Source organism: Balaenoptera musculus, chromosome 13, assembly GCF_009873245.2.
Source record: "Balaenoptera musculus isolate JJ_BM4_2016_0621 chromosome 13, mBalMus1.pri.v3, whole genome shotgun sequence".
Lineage (NCBI taxonomy): Eukaryota > Metazoa > Chordata > Mammalia > Artiodactyla > Balaenopteridae > Balaenoptera > Balaenoptera musculus.
In genome coordinates this window covers 31,892,474-31,911,238 of record NC_045797.1, presented here as the reverse complement: position 1 = coordinate 31,911,238, position 18,765 = coordinate 31,892,474, and the positions used below count along the sequence as shown (strand labels likewise).

Sequence of the window (18,765 nt, the reverse complement as noted above, 5' to 3'; positions counted from 1 at the left end):
CCTTGCCAGTACCTTAAATCCTAGGTTGCAGGGCAGTGTTTTTTATCCAGTTTTATTCTGCATCCCCTGTTCTAGCATCTTCAAGATCTGTTCTTCTGGTTTCTGTCAGTACATATTAGCCAGGTCCTGTAGCTCTTTAGTAAATATTTGCTTTCCTGTTGAAGTAGGGACAGTACTTTTCTAGTCAGGTAATGATAAGTTGACCTTGGTTATTGGAATAGAAGCCACGAGGGGTGGGAGGGCAGGTCTTGAGGAAGGCAAGTATCATCATGACAGGTATACCATTAGGAGGCAGCTACCTGGTCTCCAGACAAAGAAAGGCTACTATCCTCTAGCAAGGGGGAGTGAACCATGTCTTAGACTGTGGAAGTATTGAAATATATTTTAGACATTTTTTGATACCATTGGGATTCTCATATGTTTTAGAACTAGCTCCATTTTGCAGTGTATACCTCATAAAAACACCGTTGTACTGTTGTATAAGATTTACGTGTATGAACTTTTTAATCTTCACAACCATCTTTATAAGGAATAGGTACTGTTAAAATCCCTATATTACAGGTTAGGAAACTGAGACACAGAAGGTTTGAGACTTGCCCAAGTTCTCATAGCTAATATGTGGCAGAGAATTCAAACACAAGCTGACTAGGACTATAGCTCTTACTGACTTCCCTGACTGTACAAGAAAGCTTACTATAGCAGTCATTCTAATAGTGAAGACACTTGGAGAGTGGCTAAATAAATTTGGTGTAGTTTTAAAATGGAGTGAAAGTGAATGAACTAGAGAGAGCTCCAGGTTAAAATGTGGATAAATCTCCATAATGTAATGTTGAGGAAAAAAACAAACAAAAAGGTTACAAATATATAAAGCATACACTGTTTGTATACAGATATATATTACATATTATACATGTGTATTATGGATTATTTGGATTATTTCATGAATAATATATAATGTGTATATATATATACACAAGTAATGGATATATACATACAGTAGTAAAAGTATAAGGACATGCATGTGAATAATAAAATCAGAATAATTTTCCTTCAAAGAAGGGATGAGAGGGAGAGGAACAAGATTGAGGCTGGACACAGAGGAAGCTTTGATTGTATTTATAATTAATCTGGAGCAAATATGACAAAATGTTTCTATTTGGGTGGTGGATATAGAAGTATTTATATTAATAGATAGGTAGATAGAATACATATATTATATTCTCTCTATATTTCTACATGTTGAAATATTTTTAAATTTGAATAAGAACAGAAAAGAAAACCTATGTGCTTTGTGTCAGTTGTAAGGACCCCTGATATCATTGTAAATTTTTTCTTCCAACCAGTTATGAATTTAGGAAAGAGATTTGAACAACAAAACAACAGTACAAAAGCTTGTCATTTCTTTAGGTTCTCACTTCACTCATGTCAACATGCTTTTCACGTATTATTTAGATTCTGTATAATAAATCAATCCCATTCATAACGAACTCAATGACAACATATGGGTCTATACATATCAGCTCTAGTGTGTTCATTTTTCACTCTTTTCTGTATATGTTTCTGTGAAATTATTCTGTGAGAAGTACTAAAATCCATACTTTTTTGAGAAGTCAAAGTAAGAGAAAGCCAAAAAAAGTCTTAGATTTTAGCTAATTAAATTTTGATGTATTTCATATAGAAGGACCAACATTAATTTTCCATTCCTATTGTTCCCCAGTAGTGGGTGCTTAGCAGGCATTGGTTTCTTGAATACATGAATGAAATATTGTATAACATTTTCTTTATCTGAATTTCATTGCTGATAAGGAAGTATAACATTCTCTCTCTAAAGGGATTATTTTCTTTAAAACACTGTTGAGGAAAGGAAAGTAAATCTTTTGTACCAAATTACTTTTTTCTTTCAAATTGTTAAAGTTCTTAATACTTAGATTCCATATAAATAGGTAATTTTAATCACTTTAATTTTGGACAGGACAAAACAATAAAATGTTGATGAAAATGCCATTGAATATGAAAGCGTGCATGTTTACAATTCATTTATAATTATTTTAAAACTTACTTTTAGATACAGCTCATACATATTAGTAGTACATTTTGTATTAAAGACAAAATATATAACTTATATTTAAATATAACTTGGAATATATTTTTAAGAGTTAAGAATAACTTAATTGCCAAAACAATCTTTAAAAAGAAGAAAAGAGTTGGAAGATTCACACTTCGTAATTTCAAAACCTGCTACAAAGCTACAGTAATCAAGTCAGTGTAGTACTGGTGTGAAGAAAGACATACAAGTCAGTGGAATACAGTTGAGTGTCCAGAAATAAACCCTTACACTATGGCCAATTAATTTTCGACAAGAGTGCCAAAACATTTAAATGGAGAAAAGAGTAGTCTTCTCAATAAGTGGTGCTGGGACAAATGCAAAAGAATGAAGTTGGACTCCTACCTCACAACATAGAAAAAATAAACTTAAAATGGACCAGAGACCTAATATAAGAGCTAAAACTATGAAATGCTTAGAAAAAAACACAAGTATAAATTTTTGTGACCTTGGATTAGGCAATGATTTCTTAGATATAACACCAAAAGCACAAGCAAACAAAATAGATAAATTGGACTTCATCACAGTTAAAAACTTCTGTGCTTCTAAGGATACCATCAAGAAAGTGAAAAGGCAACCCACAGAACGAGAGAAAACATTTGCAAGTCATATATCTGATAGGGGACTTCTATCTAGAATATGTAAAGAACTTTTACAACACAGTAATAAAAAGACAACCCAATTTCAAAATGCATACTAAATTTGAGTAGACATTTCCTCAGGGAAAATACCCGACTGGCCAATAAGCACGTGAAAAGATGCTCAACATGAAATGCAAATCAGAGCCATAATGAGATACCATTTCACGTTCAGTAGGATAGCTATGGTAAAAAAGACATAATAACAAGTGTTGGTGAGGTTGTGGAGAGATTGGAACTCTTATGCTTTGGTAGTGGGTTGTAAAGTGTTACTGCCTCTTTGGAACACATTCTGGCAGTTCCTCAAAATTTTAAACGTAGAATTACATGTGACACAGCAATTCCACTCCTAGGAATGTACCCAAAAGAATTGAAAACATCTGTATACAAACAACTTGTATGATTCCATCTATATGAAGTGTCAGAAAATGTAAATCCCTAGAGACAGAAAGTAGATTAGCAGTTGCCGAGGCTGGAGAAGAGAATGGGAAGTGACTGCTGATGCACATGGGATTTCTTTTTGAGGTCGTGAATATGTTCCAGAGTTAGATATTGGTGATCATTGTACGACTTTGGAATATACTAAAAACTACTGAATTTTATACTTTAACAGCACGAATTTCATGATTATGTGAATTATGTCTTGATAGCTATTACCAAAGAAAAGGGTAACTCATTTACCTTTGTTATATTGTATTTAGATTAAATTCCAGGTTTTTATTTTTATTTTTTAACAAATTCTGGTTACACTGTATTATAAATCTGTGATAGTTGATTGCTTGAGGAAGTATTTGAAGATAATATAAGAATATGTCCATATCACAGTGACAGTATTTATATTTAAATAGAAGTATAGTAGAATAATTTGCACTTTGACCTATTTGAAACTAAATGTTGGAATTTTGTTCTGGGATAGGATTTTTTTTGTTGTTATATTTATTCTTGGTAAATATTAATAAAAATTCCCTATGGCTATAGGATGTGTGTGTATTAGTCTTGAATGTATGCCAGAATAGAAAAACTAGAAATGGAATGGATGATGTTACTTAATTTTTAACACTGTAAGTTGTGAAAAGCCATTGCATTTCTCTGGAGTGTTTCTTAATATTTTTCAAATTAAATATTAAGAAAATTTGAGGGAAAAAATCAGAATTTGGAAGCACACCTGTGTGTTGTGAGTAAAATGGATTTGAATATTGTGATGGGAGTGCAATTTCATGCAATCATACATTTTCAACTCTGAGTCCCCAGTGCCTGGCACAGTGTCTGACACACCCTAGGTATTTTAAAAATATTTATTGAATGAACAAAAACAGTGGTGTTGCAGGGAAATTTAGTCTAAGTAAGTTGTTCTCTTTTGACTGATTCCTGCCATGAATTCGAGTCTGCCTTTGAAGGAGGTTATTCCTATAAGATACACTAAAACAAATAAAACAAGCCATTAATTATTCTTTTCTCAGCTAGACAAATTTTTTAACGTTAGCGTTTACTGAGGAACATTTTACCAATAGTAAAATTCACCCCTTTAAATGTATAATTCAATGCACTTTGACAAATTTGTGTAGTTATGTAAGTACCACCACAGTGAGATATAGAACATTTTCATTTCCCCAGAAAATTCCCTCCTGCCTCTTTGTGGTCATTCCCCTCCCCCACCCACTGTTTCTGGTGACTTCTGATCCGATTTCTGTCCTTGTAGCTTTACCTCTTCAGAATGACATATGCATGGATTCATACGAAATGTACTTTTTGTGTCTGGCTTCTTTCACTTAGCAAACTGCCTTTGAGATTCATCCAAGTTGTTGTACATATCATACTTCTTTCCTTTTTATTTCTGAGTGGTATTTCCATCTATATTTTCAAATTTTCAAAAAAATAAGTCTGTTGGATCATCTCTATGCATACATAAAGAATAATGATCCAGAACTTTGGATGATCTTACCACACTTTGCAGCAAGTAGGAGGTAATTGGTTCTGCTAGTATGTTCCACATGTGACCATGGATGCTCCTGTGTCGGACTACAAGTTTGGGGAGATTTCACAAGTGGCTGCACTGGCCAGGACCCCAGTAGCAGCTGTGTGTGAACTTGACCTCAGGATTTTATTTCTTTTTTCTTCAAGACCCTAACTAGCTTAGCTGATGTTCTTACAGTTTGCATTTTCTTTTTGGATACTTGGAGGCGATCTTAACTTTTATGGACAATCTGAACAAATACTATATAGTAAGTAAATAACTCTTAAGCCTTCATAGAGATGACCACTGCCCATCTTATAAATAGCTGTGGTTTCTAGGCCCATGTTTTGGAAAGATTACGGTATCTTATGGTGATAGAGTGAGCAGAAGATGAAGAACATATTCTAGTCTATATATTTTATTCTAGCATACTATAATCTGCTTTTTTGTCTTCCTAAGTCTGAGAAAAGTAGCATAACGCATTAGTTAGATGTACTTGGGAGAATCACATAATGGCATGATAGGCAATAGAAATGTTTTAAATTTAAGTGATTAATAAATGAATTTCAATTGTATTTCATAGAAATAGTCAAATACTTGATGAAGATGATATATTGAATGAAACACCAAAATCTTCCTTGATTGATTTGCCTGATGAGACACCTGGTGCCCCACAGCTGGAAAGAAGCACAGAAATAGGAAAGACCCAGACCACTGCAAATACTGTGGTAAGAAAGTTAAGATCTCATCCATTTATAACATGTTCCTTAAGGAAAGAAAAGACAACTGGTATTAGACATATGACAAAATTTCTAGCATTGATCTGCTTTTGCTGTTTTTAAGTTAAGCTCTAGAGAATATCACACTAGACCAACACTTCAACTAATAGCGATATTGAATTTCTTTCTTTGAGAACTTTGACCAACTCAGTCCACAGTTGCAGATGGATTTTTTTAATGGTAGTTTTCTGCAAAGTAAATAATTTTTATGGTTTTATTAAGGATGCAGGATTATTTTTAGCAATTAATATATAGGTGCCTTTTTAGTCTTTCCTAGATGAAAGTAGAGACTTGAGTAAGCAACAGCCAAACCCTTCCCAGAGGAAAAGAATCCTTCCAGCGTGGATGTTAACAGAAAATCTAAGTGATCAGAACCTTTCCGTACCAGTCATCAGTGGAGGTAGGTTTTGTTTCAAGAAAATATTTAACAGAATTTGAAAGTTTTTCTGAACAAATGAAGACAGAAATAGCAGTTATGTAAGTGTATAACTTAGCCTAACATTTCTTTAGATGTGTTCATGAAGTCTAATTTTAAACATAAACTATTTTATGCCATTTATCAAACACCATTCTGCTAATTATCATGATTATGATTATTTTTTAGTGGCTTAAAACAGTACCCATTTATTAGCTCGCAGGGTTTTTTTTTAATAAATTTATTTGTTTGTTTATTTATTTATTTATGGCTGCATTGGGTCTTCGTTGCAGTGCAAGGGCTTCTCATTGTGGTGGCTTCTCTTGTTGCAGAGTATGGGCTCTAGGCATGTGGGCTTCAGTAGTTGTGGCTCTTGGGCTCTAGAGCGCAGGCTCAGTAGTTGTGGCGCATGGGCTTTGTTGCTCTGTGGCATGTGGGATCTTCCCGGACCAAGGCTCGAACCCGTGTCCCCTGCATTGGCAGGCGGATTCTTAACCACTGCACCACCAGGGAAGCCCTAGCTCACAGTTTTAAAGATGAGGAGTCCGGGCAGATTCAACTGAGTTGTTTGTTGAGATTTTCACAAGAGAAATCCAGGTGTCTGTCAGGCTGGGTTCTGACCTGGGTGTCATGGGAGAATCCCCTTAGAAGATTATTCCAGTTGTGGAGAATTTGCTTCCTTGCAGTTGGAGGACTAAAGGACTTGTTTTCCTGCTGACTGTTGGCTGGAGCTCACTCTGCTCCTAGAGGGCATTTTTCTGTTCTTGCACTTCATTTTCAAGGCCAGCATAGCACAACAGACCTTTCTCCAGCTTTGCGTCTCTCTAATTTCCCCTCGGTGGCCAGCTGAGAAAACTCTCTGCTCTAAAGGATTTGTTGATTAGATCAAGCCCATGTACATAATCTCCCATTTAATTAACCCAAGGTAAACTGATTTGTAACCTTAAAAATAGGTGCAATGTTTATTTTGCCATATAACTTAACATAATCCTGAGCATGATATCTCATCTTATTCACAGTCCTGGGGATTAGGGCAGGAAATCTCGGGGAGGGTTCATTTCAGAATCCTGCCAACCACAGTAATGTCTGTACCTGTCCTCTCTCTTAATACATCATCATTTAAGAATTATCTTATTATTGAACATTTATTCACTGTCCCAAATTGCAGTGTCATTAATAAGTGCAATTAAAAACTGTGAGTATCTTAGAAGTCTACTCTTATTATTACTATGGTCTAAATTGTAGAAAGGAAATTAGTTGATCAAAAAGTGTAAATATTAAAGGATCATGATATATGTTGCTAAAGCACTCCCTTTATACTACAGTGGAAAAAAAAACTTTCGAAAAATTGTTTCCTGGTCAACCCTAGGTTTCACCCATTACAATATGTGCCATTTACATATGTAAAAAAATAGAAAAATACTATTCATTTTACTACTGAAAGCAATACAGACGACTTATTAAAGTAGCTTTTCAAACAGACCTGTTGGGGTCATGTCTAAGGTAAAAGACAAGCACAGTAAGAGTGTTTAAAATTAATTTAATTAAACAAAAAACTACAGGCACACAATGATATGTGCTGAAGGAGTCAAAGATGATGAGACCAGTGTCCTAGCATAGTTCACTGTCATAGCAGATACCACAATGCTTTATGTCATCTGCTGGGTATCCCCATTGATTCAAGATTATTAAAATGTTTGCTACATAGTATTATTCAGTCTGCATTTTATTTGCAACTTTTCAGTCATCTCAGGTTTAGTTTCTATTGGCTGCTTATTTTCCTTTATATGGGTCACATTTTCTGGTTTATGCTATTGGATGTTATGAATGATAGAGTACAGAGACTTTAATTTTGTATCCCTCTGAATAAATATTTTTATTCTAATAGGCAATTAACTGGGCCTAATAGGAAATTTACTTCCTGTTTTCTTAATGGGCATTTAATTCAGGCCCTAAACTCTGTTTCCTCCGTGTGGACAGCAGCTGCAGTCTCTGCGCATGTAGTTTAGCAACCAGCCAGGGATTTGGGTCAGTTTTACATGTAGATTTTGGTTCTTGGCTCTCTAAGCCTTTCTTCCTTCTGGAATTTTGTCTTTAACTTTCTACCTACTCTGTTAGCCTCAAACTCAGCCCTCTGACCACTTAAGCCAGTAAGGCTGCAGCTTTCTGTCACCTGCGAATTGGGGGATGCCCTCAGGAAAAAAGCCACAAATTGATAAACCTCACAGACTGTAGTTAAGTTTTCAAGGTCAGACTCCTCATTTCTGCCTTTTTGGTTACTCTCTAGTGCCTTCAAATAGTTTTTTTTTAAAAAAATACTTTGTCTAAAATTTGTAATGGTTTTGTTTGGGATGATCAGTTCAGTCAATCTGCCTTTTTACCTTGAACATTGTCTTTTATAAATTAACAGCACAAGTGACAGCACAATATATGTTAGTTGAATGTTCCAACTCTTACTATTTCTCGTGTTCAGCATAGTGGTCATAAAAGTCCTCTAAAGTTTTTGATCAAATATGTTGTGTACAGAATATTCCTTATTTAATGCTAATTTAGATTGTAGTAGGATCAGAGTGATCTTGTGGCAAAAATAGCTTATATATCATGTGGTGAGGGAGATGTGATTTAATCTAGAGAATTTTCATATTTAAATCTAAGATTTCCTGCTAAGTGTTTTATTCCAGGACAGTGGCTTTCAATCCCCCACGCCCCATCATTACATGTATAATATATTTTTATCAGTAACATTTCTCATTAAGTGTGGTTCTTCTCAGTTTGCAGGAAGGGAATGGGGATGGTAGTGGAGAGGGGGCAGCACTTTCCCTCAGTAGAACCTTTTCTCTAATATAGAAGGAATATTATTTGACCAGAAATTGGACCAGTGTGAACTGCCTCCTTGCAAACAAGTTCTTTTCTTTCAGAGTTACTTTGTACTGTATCTGCTTCTGTACTACCATTATTACATGACTTATAATCGTCTAAAATATATTTGCTTCAAATTATAAATTTGAAGCAAATATCCATTAATTTTCACTTGATAAATGCACCATATAAAATAAGAAGCACTTTTTTGGGCACCTCACCTTGAAAATACAAATGAGAGTAATTTGACATTGATTTGGACAGGAATATTATATAGTACATAATATACTTAAAATGCTAAAGCTTCAAAATAAGATAAAAAAGTCTTTGCATTCAGGCATGTCTTATAAATTCAGACTTTGGGAGAATACTTACAAAAACAAAATTAGGTTACTTAACTCCTTTAAAGACAGAAAGATTTAGAAGTAAAGGACAGTTTAGTACTTGAATCCAGCTAATTAAAGGTTGGAATAATTTGACTTTTTCTGCTGTGTAGTTTTTATTATTGTTATTGTTCTGTTTGTTTAAGTAATATATCATCCAGGTCAATAGACCAATGCTAATGATTTTGAAAAATCAATTTCCAAGATGCATTTTAGGCTCATTTAGATGTAGGATACTTTCTTACGTCTTTTGCAGCTTTAGTACTCTATTGTGTTCATTGATCTTTATTTAGACTATCTGAAACCATCTTGATATTTTGGAACCATCTGTGACATTAATTACAGGACAAATAATAATGTTAATTGATGTTAACTAACTTATCTAAGATCATAATAAATACCAGAGCTATAATTGAGAACTAGTTCTGTCTGACTCTAAAGCCCATGCTCTGAGCTATATCACTATACCTGGATGGCCACCTAAATTTACCCTCTGTATGCTTTGGGGGTTTGGTTTTGTTTTGTTTTTGCTTTTTATTTTATTAATGTGCCCTTGCATTCTCTCCTAGATCTTTTCTCAGTTTAACTGTTAGTTTAATTCTTATATGTATATGGATGTTTGCTGTGATCAGGCTATCCTTTCTGTTTTTCAGCCAGTATACTTCTAATTTATTTACTTTTCTGGGTCCCCAGGTACTAGCCCTTAGATGTTATCATGCGTTTCTCAGGCCTGGGCTAAAATTTTTCCATGTCCCTTAGTGATTGGTAAGTGAATATAAATATTTGGGCAAAGGGTATCAGAGCCTCCCCTCTCTTTGCTTCCATTTGCTTCCTCAACCTTCTAGACCCCAGGACAAGTTAGAACTCCTAGGGTATGACACTCTTGCTAGATTGAAAAGGGAGCTTTTATATTTTCACTGGTTATCATGCTACCCTTTAGTATTCTTCTTTCCCCATCTTCTAACCCTCCAACATGGAGTTATGAAAAGTGGCACATGCTGATAAAGGTTGAAGTAGTAAGTAGTCCCCAAACCATTTAGTTTACACTTAATTTTGTACTCTGAATATTTTCTGTATGACAACTCAATACAGATTATAAATATTTAACTGACATTGTTTAATTTGATTATGGTTCAGTTTACTTAAAGCTCTAGTTATTCTTTACATTTACTTTATTTTAAGCATCCTTGTTAAATGATCTAATTCTAATCGTTTTTTAGCCTCTTGGATTTTCTAGCTGTATAGTCATATCTACAGAATTATAATAATTTTGGCTCTTCTGATCTGTTTACTGCTTTTAAAAACATTTCTTATAAGTTAGATCCTATAGATTTTAAATAAAAATGGATAAAATTGGCATCTGTATTCCTGATTTTAACAGTAATTCTGTTAGTGTTTCAGCATTTAATATGATTGGTATTTGATTCTGATACTCATCATATTTAGGGTGATTGATTCCTTCAGGAATAACTGTTGAATTCTTTGAAAAAAATTTTTGGTATAGAAACAGTCCTGCATTTTCATATGATAATATAATTAATGATGTTGGTAGATTTCCGAATGTTGTACCATGCTTGTATTCCTGGAATAAGTTAATTTTATTGTGGTGACTTATTATTTTTATGCTGTGCTAGATTTGCTGATATTTAGTTTAGGACGTTTGTATCTATATTCATAAGTGTGGTCAGTATTTTTCTCCATTTGTGCCATCCATGTCAGATTTTGACATTAGAGCTATGTCAGCATTGTATAAAGTGCATTAGGAGATTTTTTATATATGCTCAAGGACAGTTTGAATAACAGAAATATCCATTTCTTTATAGAACTTTCCTTTATCACAATCTGGGCTGGTGCCTACTTTTAGTAGTTGATAGTTCTGGCATAGGAATAGGTAGGTTAGACCAGTAAAAAAGAATGAAACACCCCAAAGCAGATTAGAATAACACACATTTAATATATAAGAAATTATCAGTTCAAATTGATGGGGAAAGGATGCATCATTATGAAATACGATGTTGGGAGAATTAGCTTTCCATTTGGAAGAAATAATAATAGAGCACTCACTGCTCATGCCATATTCATAAATAAACTTCTAGTGAATTAATAACCAATGTAAAAATTGAAACTATTAAGGCATTTGAAGAAAAAGGGGGAAATATTTTTTATTACTTCTGGGAGACTTTCTTAAGATGATGGGAGCCTAGAACCATAAGGGAAAATTTGGCAGATCTATTTAGATTAAAGGTAAAAAAAACATTTTAATGCAAAAGACACTGTAAACAAAGTCAGAGGCAAATAGCAGACTGACAATATACTGGGAGATATTATCTGTCACAGTTATAAAAATAGATAGAAGGCTTTTAATAATTGTCTACTTAGTAACACAAAAGAAAGAACTTGGTAGAAATTTTGGGCATTTTATATGCTGTACTACAGAAGAATAAATACAAAAAGCCAATAAATATACGAGTACTATCAGATAGGGAAATATAAATTAAAACAGCCAGATACCAGTTTCTGTTTATTAAGCTCATCAAAATCTAAGCAATTGATAATATTCAGTACTGACCAAAATGGGTATCAGCAAACATGGTTGGTGGACGTATAAGTTGGCATAGCCTTTTAAAGTTACTTAGAGACATTAAATAGAGATATTTGCCAATATCTCTTAAATCTTTAAATGTATAACACATTTTGGTCCAGAAATTCCAGTTCTAGATATTTATCCCAGAGAAATAATAGCATGTATACTTTTAGCCCTGTATATATATATATGTATTTGTAAATATATTTGGTTATACTTAGGAAAAAGTTGAGAAGGATACGCATCAAATTGTTACTATAACTGTTAGGAGTGGTTTCTTTGGAGGATAAAATTGGATGGTTGTAATTTTAATGACATATATGCATATAGTTGAGCTAGCATTCATATAGTATTAGTGTAACTGCTCATGTAAATAAATGCAGTTAGTAATTGTTTAAAATAAACTGATTTGTTCTAATAGCTAATTTCTTTTATATTTCTGTCATTTAAGTATACCTATCCTGGATTTAGAAAAATATTTTATATGCCAGATATAAAGATTGTTATGAGCCGATTAACTTATATATTTTATATACACTTTGTGAAGAGCATTTTAACAATATCAAAATGACTTCTTCCTATGCAAAAAAAAAAATGAGCTCTGGTCCCTAGAAGGAATATTTATAGTATATCATTTGGAATTTTAAAGAATTGAATATTTTAAATATACATATATTTAATTTTAGAATTTTATATACATCTGTGACACTTGGAATGTGGTGAACTGTCATTTATGGAAAAGCTGTGCCTTATTTAATATACAGTTTTTTAGTTCCTAGCATAGTAAACAGTATCATAGTTGATTATTTCCCTTGGTTTCACTAATTCATAACTGTTGTAATATTTGGTCATTTGCTTCACCAAACTGTATAGTCAGTTTTATTTAGTCCTATTTCTGCCAGTTTCTAAAATGATGTGAAATGTTCCCTAATTTAGATTCAAAACAAAGATTTAAATAATTGAAGCTGAGTTTAGTTATTAGATAGTTTTTTCATAAGTTTCCTTTGATAAATACTTTACTTTTATATTGGTTCAGTGATTTTCCTGTTCAATAATATGGCCAGTATTCTATTAGTACTTCTTTTCTGAATTTAATGAGGGTGTGTTATTTCAGAGCATTTGAATATCCTTTAGAACAGCTGTGAGCAAACTACAGCCCATGAGCCAAATTCAGCCCATTGCCTGTTTCTGTAAAGAAAGTTTTATTGGAACATAGCCATACTCATCCATGTATGTATTGTCTATGGCTGGTTTCACACTACAAGGCAGAGTTGGGTAGTTGTGACAAATATTATATGGCTCACAGTGCTTAAAATATTTATTCTCTGGCTATTTACAGAAGTTTGCTAACCTTTGCTTTAGAACATTAAAATAGTGACTACAGATTGCCTTACATACCTGTATCCAGTCTCTCAAAGGATCTTTGGACAATTTCTGTTTATGCTAACAATTCAATTACTCAAACATATTCACTGAGTATCAATTTTGTGATAGGCATAGGTCTAGATACTAGAGACACAAAATGGGGAACAGTGAACAAGGCACAGAAAGTCTCTGCCCTCATGAAGTAGAGGAGAAAGACAACTAACCATGAAGATTTTCCTCTTAAAATAAGTAGATCTTTTTTCTTTTCTGATTAGACAATTCATGAATTTGTTAACAAAATATGATGCTGATTTAAGTTTCCCCACTACATTGAACCTTGAATAAGTATTATGGCAATGCAGTGTCCATTGTTATTGAGACTTGTTTTCTTTAACAGTGAAGTTTGTAGAGGTTGCTCTTCCTTTTCAGTTATTTTAGGTACTTAATCTGTATTTAAGGTAACTTAAGTTGTATTCCTCACTGTGGATGATAGAGGCTCAGTAAGTATATGTAAAATTCATTGGATAGCTATATGTCAGATTTTCTGTTAGAGAAATTCAATGCCAAAATTTTAAAAAATGTATATGATAACTAACATACATGTGGTACTCTGAGAGAGTTTATATATCTTACCTCATTTACTCCTCCTAATAACTCCATCAGTTATTATTATAACTCCCTTTTTCTAGATGATGAAACCAAAGTTGAGAGAGGTGAGGTGAAACAGTTAAAGGATGAAGTCTGCCCACATTAGCATCTTGGCCAGGATGACTTCAGGGCTGGAGCTCTTGGCCATGGTGCTGCTTAATACTTTTTGAGATTTGCAAATATGCATTTTCAGATTGGAGATTGGCCTTAATATGAATAGAACTTTAAATGTACTTGCTCTTTTATCCTTTTTCTTTTTTCTTTCCTTCTGTCTTTTTTTTTTTTGGTATGGATTATTGACATTTGAAGGTACAGGAGATAATTTTCTTCTTCTTTTTCTTTGTGTTTATGTACTTGTGTGTGATTAAGATAATAATGTAATCCAGGAAAGTGGAAAAGAAGGAATCTGCAGAGACAAAACCCAAGTAAGCATCACACAGCAGGGAAGAAAGCGATTAATTTCATCAGGAAGCACAGAAAGTATATCAGCAGAGCAAGACACAGGAAAAAAGTGCAAAAATGCTGACCAGGAAGAGTCTATCATTTCATCCAAGGTGATTTTTAAAAAATTCATAATTTGATTGTTTATTTTCTTCATCAGGTGTTCTAGTTAGGAATAATTATATGCTGTATATATCAAGGAAAAACCAAAAATGCTTTTTTTTTTTTTTTTTTCAAAAATGCTTTTTATATTGAGTTTATCAAGATAAAAACTAGCCCCAGTTTTTCTTTTGTTTGTTTTTGGTTTTTGGCTTACTGAAACTAATCTTTAATATAGCACTTGCAATGTAGAAAACAAAGCTACTTAATTTAGAAATTTTCAGACTGAAAAAAAGATGGAGAACACTTGGCTTTGGTCATAATTTGGTACCTCCATTTTGAAAATCTGGTTTCTTCTATTGGTCATTCTCAGACTGCCTGTAACTACCTTTTTCTTGATAAGTATGAAGAGAGGAACAACAAATGGGTAGTTCTTAACAGCCTGTTGCAGGATTACTTCTGGACTAACTTGCAGTATTTATAAATCTTTTCTTTCCTCTTTCAGTTTTTGCTAAGTCACTAGAATGGTTTGGCTGACTGAAGCATTCTTTGGTACTGGATACTCTAAGAAAATAAGGCCTATTTATTGGATGAGTTTAAAAAGAGAGAGAGAAGGGGAAAAAAAGAGAGAGATGGCCCTAGGACAAAAAGACCAGGTATTCTTCCTTTCAGGAGTAGGGTGGCTTTAGATGACAGTTTTCATGATCCTTGTAGACCTGTGGCTAAGCTTTGTGGGTCCCCATCTATTTAGTCTCATTGAGAGCCATAGGAGTAAGATTGGTTTTAGAATAGCATGCACTGGATTGATGGAAATTCCAGCAGCTATCCCAGGGAGTCAGACCTTTTATAGTTCTCCCCTCACTCTTGCCTCCTCTCCCATTAGAGAAGATCCTGCTCCTCACTGGAAGATCCTTTCCTCAAGCTAGAGAAGTGGGGTATAATCACTAAGGGCTCAACTCCTTTGCTTACTTATGGAGTCAAGTTTAATAAATGAAAACAAAATGTATTCTGACTCATATATTGGCTATAAAGACTTATTAAGATCATCAGTGCAGTTTGGGGTCTGCAGCCATGGATGAGCCACGTGCAAGTTCCTGCACAGCAAGGGAAGGAGAATGCTTTTAGAGAGGGGAAAAGGAAGTTGGGAGGGCTATAGTAAACAGAATCCATGGTTTTTCATTGGCTGAGTCCTCGCCAGGAAGGAAGAGGAGTCTTTCTTTTTCATGTTGTGCTCTGCTATCATCACAGGGCATGAGAGCTCTGCCTTCTGGTCTCCCAACTCTATTTAATTGAGGTTTCTGTTTATTAATTTTTTACATTTTCCCCCTTTTGATCAAGATCTTTCTCTGAAGCACTACTGATCAAGTATCAGGTTTTCTGGTTTCAGTGGCTTTTTGTCCCTTAATGCGAGGAGGGGCCTTTGCTGGGTGTGGTGTCTCACATTGGAGAGAAAGTACAGGTTGGAAACCTATTGAAGTCACATTCAAGTATCAAGGAGAGGTAGGAGGAAGAACTTTCAGGCACTTTTAATCTAAAGTCTCTATGTTATCAAGATCATAGAGATTGGAGAGCATCTGAAGTGTTATGTCATCATCAAAGGTTTGGCAGACAAGCTTCCAACAGGCCTGGTCTGGATATCTTGGGAAAGCTGTCTCATCAGATGCGGCTTCAATTATGGGAAATCTTTACCTTCAGGTCATCAGATGATGTGCAGGGCCAGTCAGGGTTCGGTGCAGTTTTTAGGTGTGTCACATGAATCCAAGAGTCCACTCCTTGGAGTTTGGTGGCACAAGGGCTGGTTAGCAGTACCTGATAGGGGCCTTTCCAGTGAGGTTGAAGAGAGTTCTTCTGGAGGTGTTTTTTTCCAATAGACGAAGTATCCAGGTTGCCAGGTGATGTTTAAGGTCATCATCTCCCACAAGTACACTACGAAAAGATTGCTCTACCAAAACATGGTTATTTTTAATAGAAGCAGTTAGGCCTTTGCAATATTGGAGTATCTCTCCTTTTATCAGTTGTGAGTCAAAAGAAGCAGGAGCCAAGTGCATTGAGCATCCTGTGGCTGTCTTAAAGGGTGAGAGCTTTATGAGTTCCAGAAGAGGTGGATCTGAGATTTAGAAGGACCAGTGGCGAGGTATCTAGAGGGCCTTTACAAATTTTGCCATGAGTCATAATAATGCCATTAGTGCATTCACCTAAACGAGAATTCAGAGTGGTAAGCACAGTGAAAGTGTTGTAAAACTGGCTAAATAGCAGACTTGTTGCAGTGCCTGATCAGTAAAATGTGTTCCTTGATCACCATGAAATTTGAGAGGAATTCCCCAGGTAGGGATAATCTTTTCTAAAAGGACCTTAACCACAGAAGAAGTGGTAGCCTGTCTGCAAGGGAGGCCTGTCTGTATGTGAAAACACATAGACCATTACTAAAACATTTATATCCATGAGCCAGAGCAAGTTGTCAGACCTTGAGTGGCCCATTGGACAGTTTAAATTGTTTAGGAGCAGTACAAACAGACTTCTCTGGGTTGTATTTCAGACAAGTGGGACAAGTGAGGTAGATACTTTTGGTGGATTTGTCAGTGTTTCCCCATCAATATTGATTCATGAATGCTATCATTTTGTCAGTAGACCAATGGTTTAATGCTTGTACAGAGGTGATGAGTGGGGATTTTAGAGTCTCCAGTAGGACTGGGTTGTTAGTTAGTCTAAACCAGAGCTTTCTCTTTTTATCAGACCAACAATTTTTGAATTTCTAATCTTGTTTTTCCTTTTCTGAGGCCAGTTGTTGGGCTTCTTTAGCCAGTTTTTCTAAGTTATCATTTGGGGGAATGTTCCTTTGGACCACCAGAATGCGGTTAGCCCCTTTCAGGGCAGCATTCCCTGCAGAAATGTCAGCAAAGTGATTTCCCTTAGCTTCCAGAGAGTAAAGTTTAGAATGCCCCGGAATATTAGTAATAGCTAAAGTGGCAGATAAAAATATTGCATTCCTGAACATAAGAGCCATTTAAAATTTTATTTCCGCTGGAAGTAAGGAAGCCACATTGCTTCCACAGTATTCCAAAATCATGAGCTACTCTTAAACTGTGTACCATCAGTATAAATATTGGCAGTTTCACCCTTAGCTAAAGTACAAGCCCATTTGAGAGTGTATAATTCAGCCTGTTGGGCCAAAGTAGCCATTGGTAAAGATGCTGCCTCAGCAACATCAAAAGGAGTTGCAGGGGCTTCCCTGATGGCGCAGTGGTTGAGAATCTCCCTGCCAATGCAGAGGACATGGGTTCGAGCCCTGGTCTGGGAAGATCCCACATGCCGCGGAGCATCTAGGCCCGTGAGCCACAATTACTGAGCCTGCACGTCTGGAGCCTGTGCTCCACAACAAGAGAGGCCACGATGGTGAGAGGCCCGTGCACCGCGATGAAGAGTGGCCCCCACTTGCCGCAACTAGAGAAAGCCCTCGCACAGAAACGAAGACCCAACACAGCCATAAAAAATAAATAAATAAATAAATAAAGTAATATTTAAAAAAAAAAAAAAAAGGAGTTGCAAAGCATACCCAGCATAATATTTGCCATTGTTACCTTTTAAATAAGAACATCAGTGAACCATGAGAAGTCAGTGTTACTGAGAGATCTTTCCTGTAAATCATCATGAGGAGTCAGGAGGTGATCAGTCAGTGTTAAGCAGTCAAGAGGGACTTCTTCCGTGACAGAGGGGGGGAAGAGTAGCAGGGTTAAGGTTATTATAGCATAAAAGAGTTATGCGGGGCTTCCCTCGTGGCGCACTGGTTGAGAGTCTGCCTGCCAATGCAGGGGACACGGGTTCGAGCCGTGGTCTGGGAAGATCCCACATGCCGCGGAGCAACTGGGCCCGTGAGCCACAACTACTGAGCCTGCGCGTCTGGAGCCTGTGCTCCGCAACAAGAGAGGCCGCGATAGTGAGAGGCCCGCGCACCGCGATGAAGAGTGGCCCCCGCTTGCTGCAACTAGAGAAAGCCCTCGCACAGAAACGAAGACCCAACACAGCCATAAATAAATAAATTAAACAAAAAAATGCAAACCTTAAAAAAAAAAAAAAACAAAAACCAGTTATCTCAACTTTTGAAAGAGTTTATAAAAAAAAAAAAAAAAAAAGAGTTATGCGAAGAGCAGTTAACAAAAGGACTTACTTCATAGGAGGTGAGGCAGCTGGCTGAGAAATATTGAGGGTGATGAGAATTCAGGAGGGCTTCTACTGCATGAAGTACAAAAATGGTTAGAGGGGATCCCACAGTTTTCTTGGTGGCCTTAACCCAAAGGGCAGTGGCCATAATGGCTTTAAGGCAAGCAGGGTATCCCTATGCCACAGGGTCCAGTTACTGGCTATAATGCAGTGTGGGTTGATGGTGGACCCCGTGGTTTTAGGTGAGTACCCCAAGGGCATTCTCTTCCTTTTTATATACAAAAAAGAAAAGAGGGAATTTGATCATTGGGATTCTCAAGGGCAGGCAGGTTCATCAG

At 35.6% G+C, this 18,765-nt stretch overlaps 1 protein-coding gene across 5 annotated transcripts in view; it reads left to right on the top strand.

Annotated features, from left to right (window-relative positions):
* APLF (aprataxin and PNKP like factor) overlaps nucleotides 1-18,765 on the top strand; it is a 92,434-nt gene that overhangs the window by 36,073 nt on the left and 37,596 nt on the right. For all 5 annotated transcript variants that reach the window (XM_036872970.1, XM_036872972.1, XM_036872974.1 and 2 more), the window contains exons 4-6: nucleotides 5,280-5,424; nucleotides 5,743-5,875; nucleotides 14,099-14,283. In XM_036872970.1, the coding sequence (XP_036728865.1) occupies nucleotides 5,280-5,424; nucleotides 5,743-5,875; nucleotides 14,099-14,283 (463 nt within the window). The remainder of the gene's footprint in view (nucleotides 1-5,279; nucleotides 5,425-5,742; nucleotides 5,876-14,098; nucleotides 14,284-18,765) is intronic.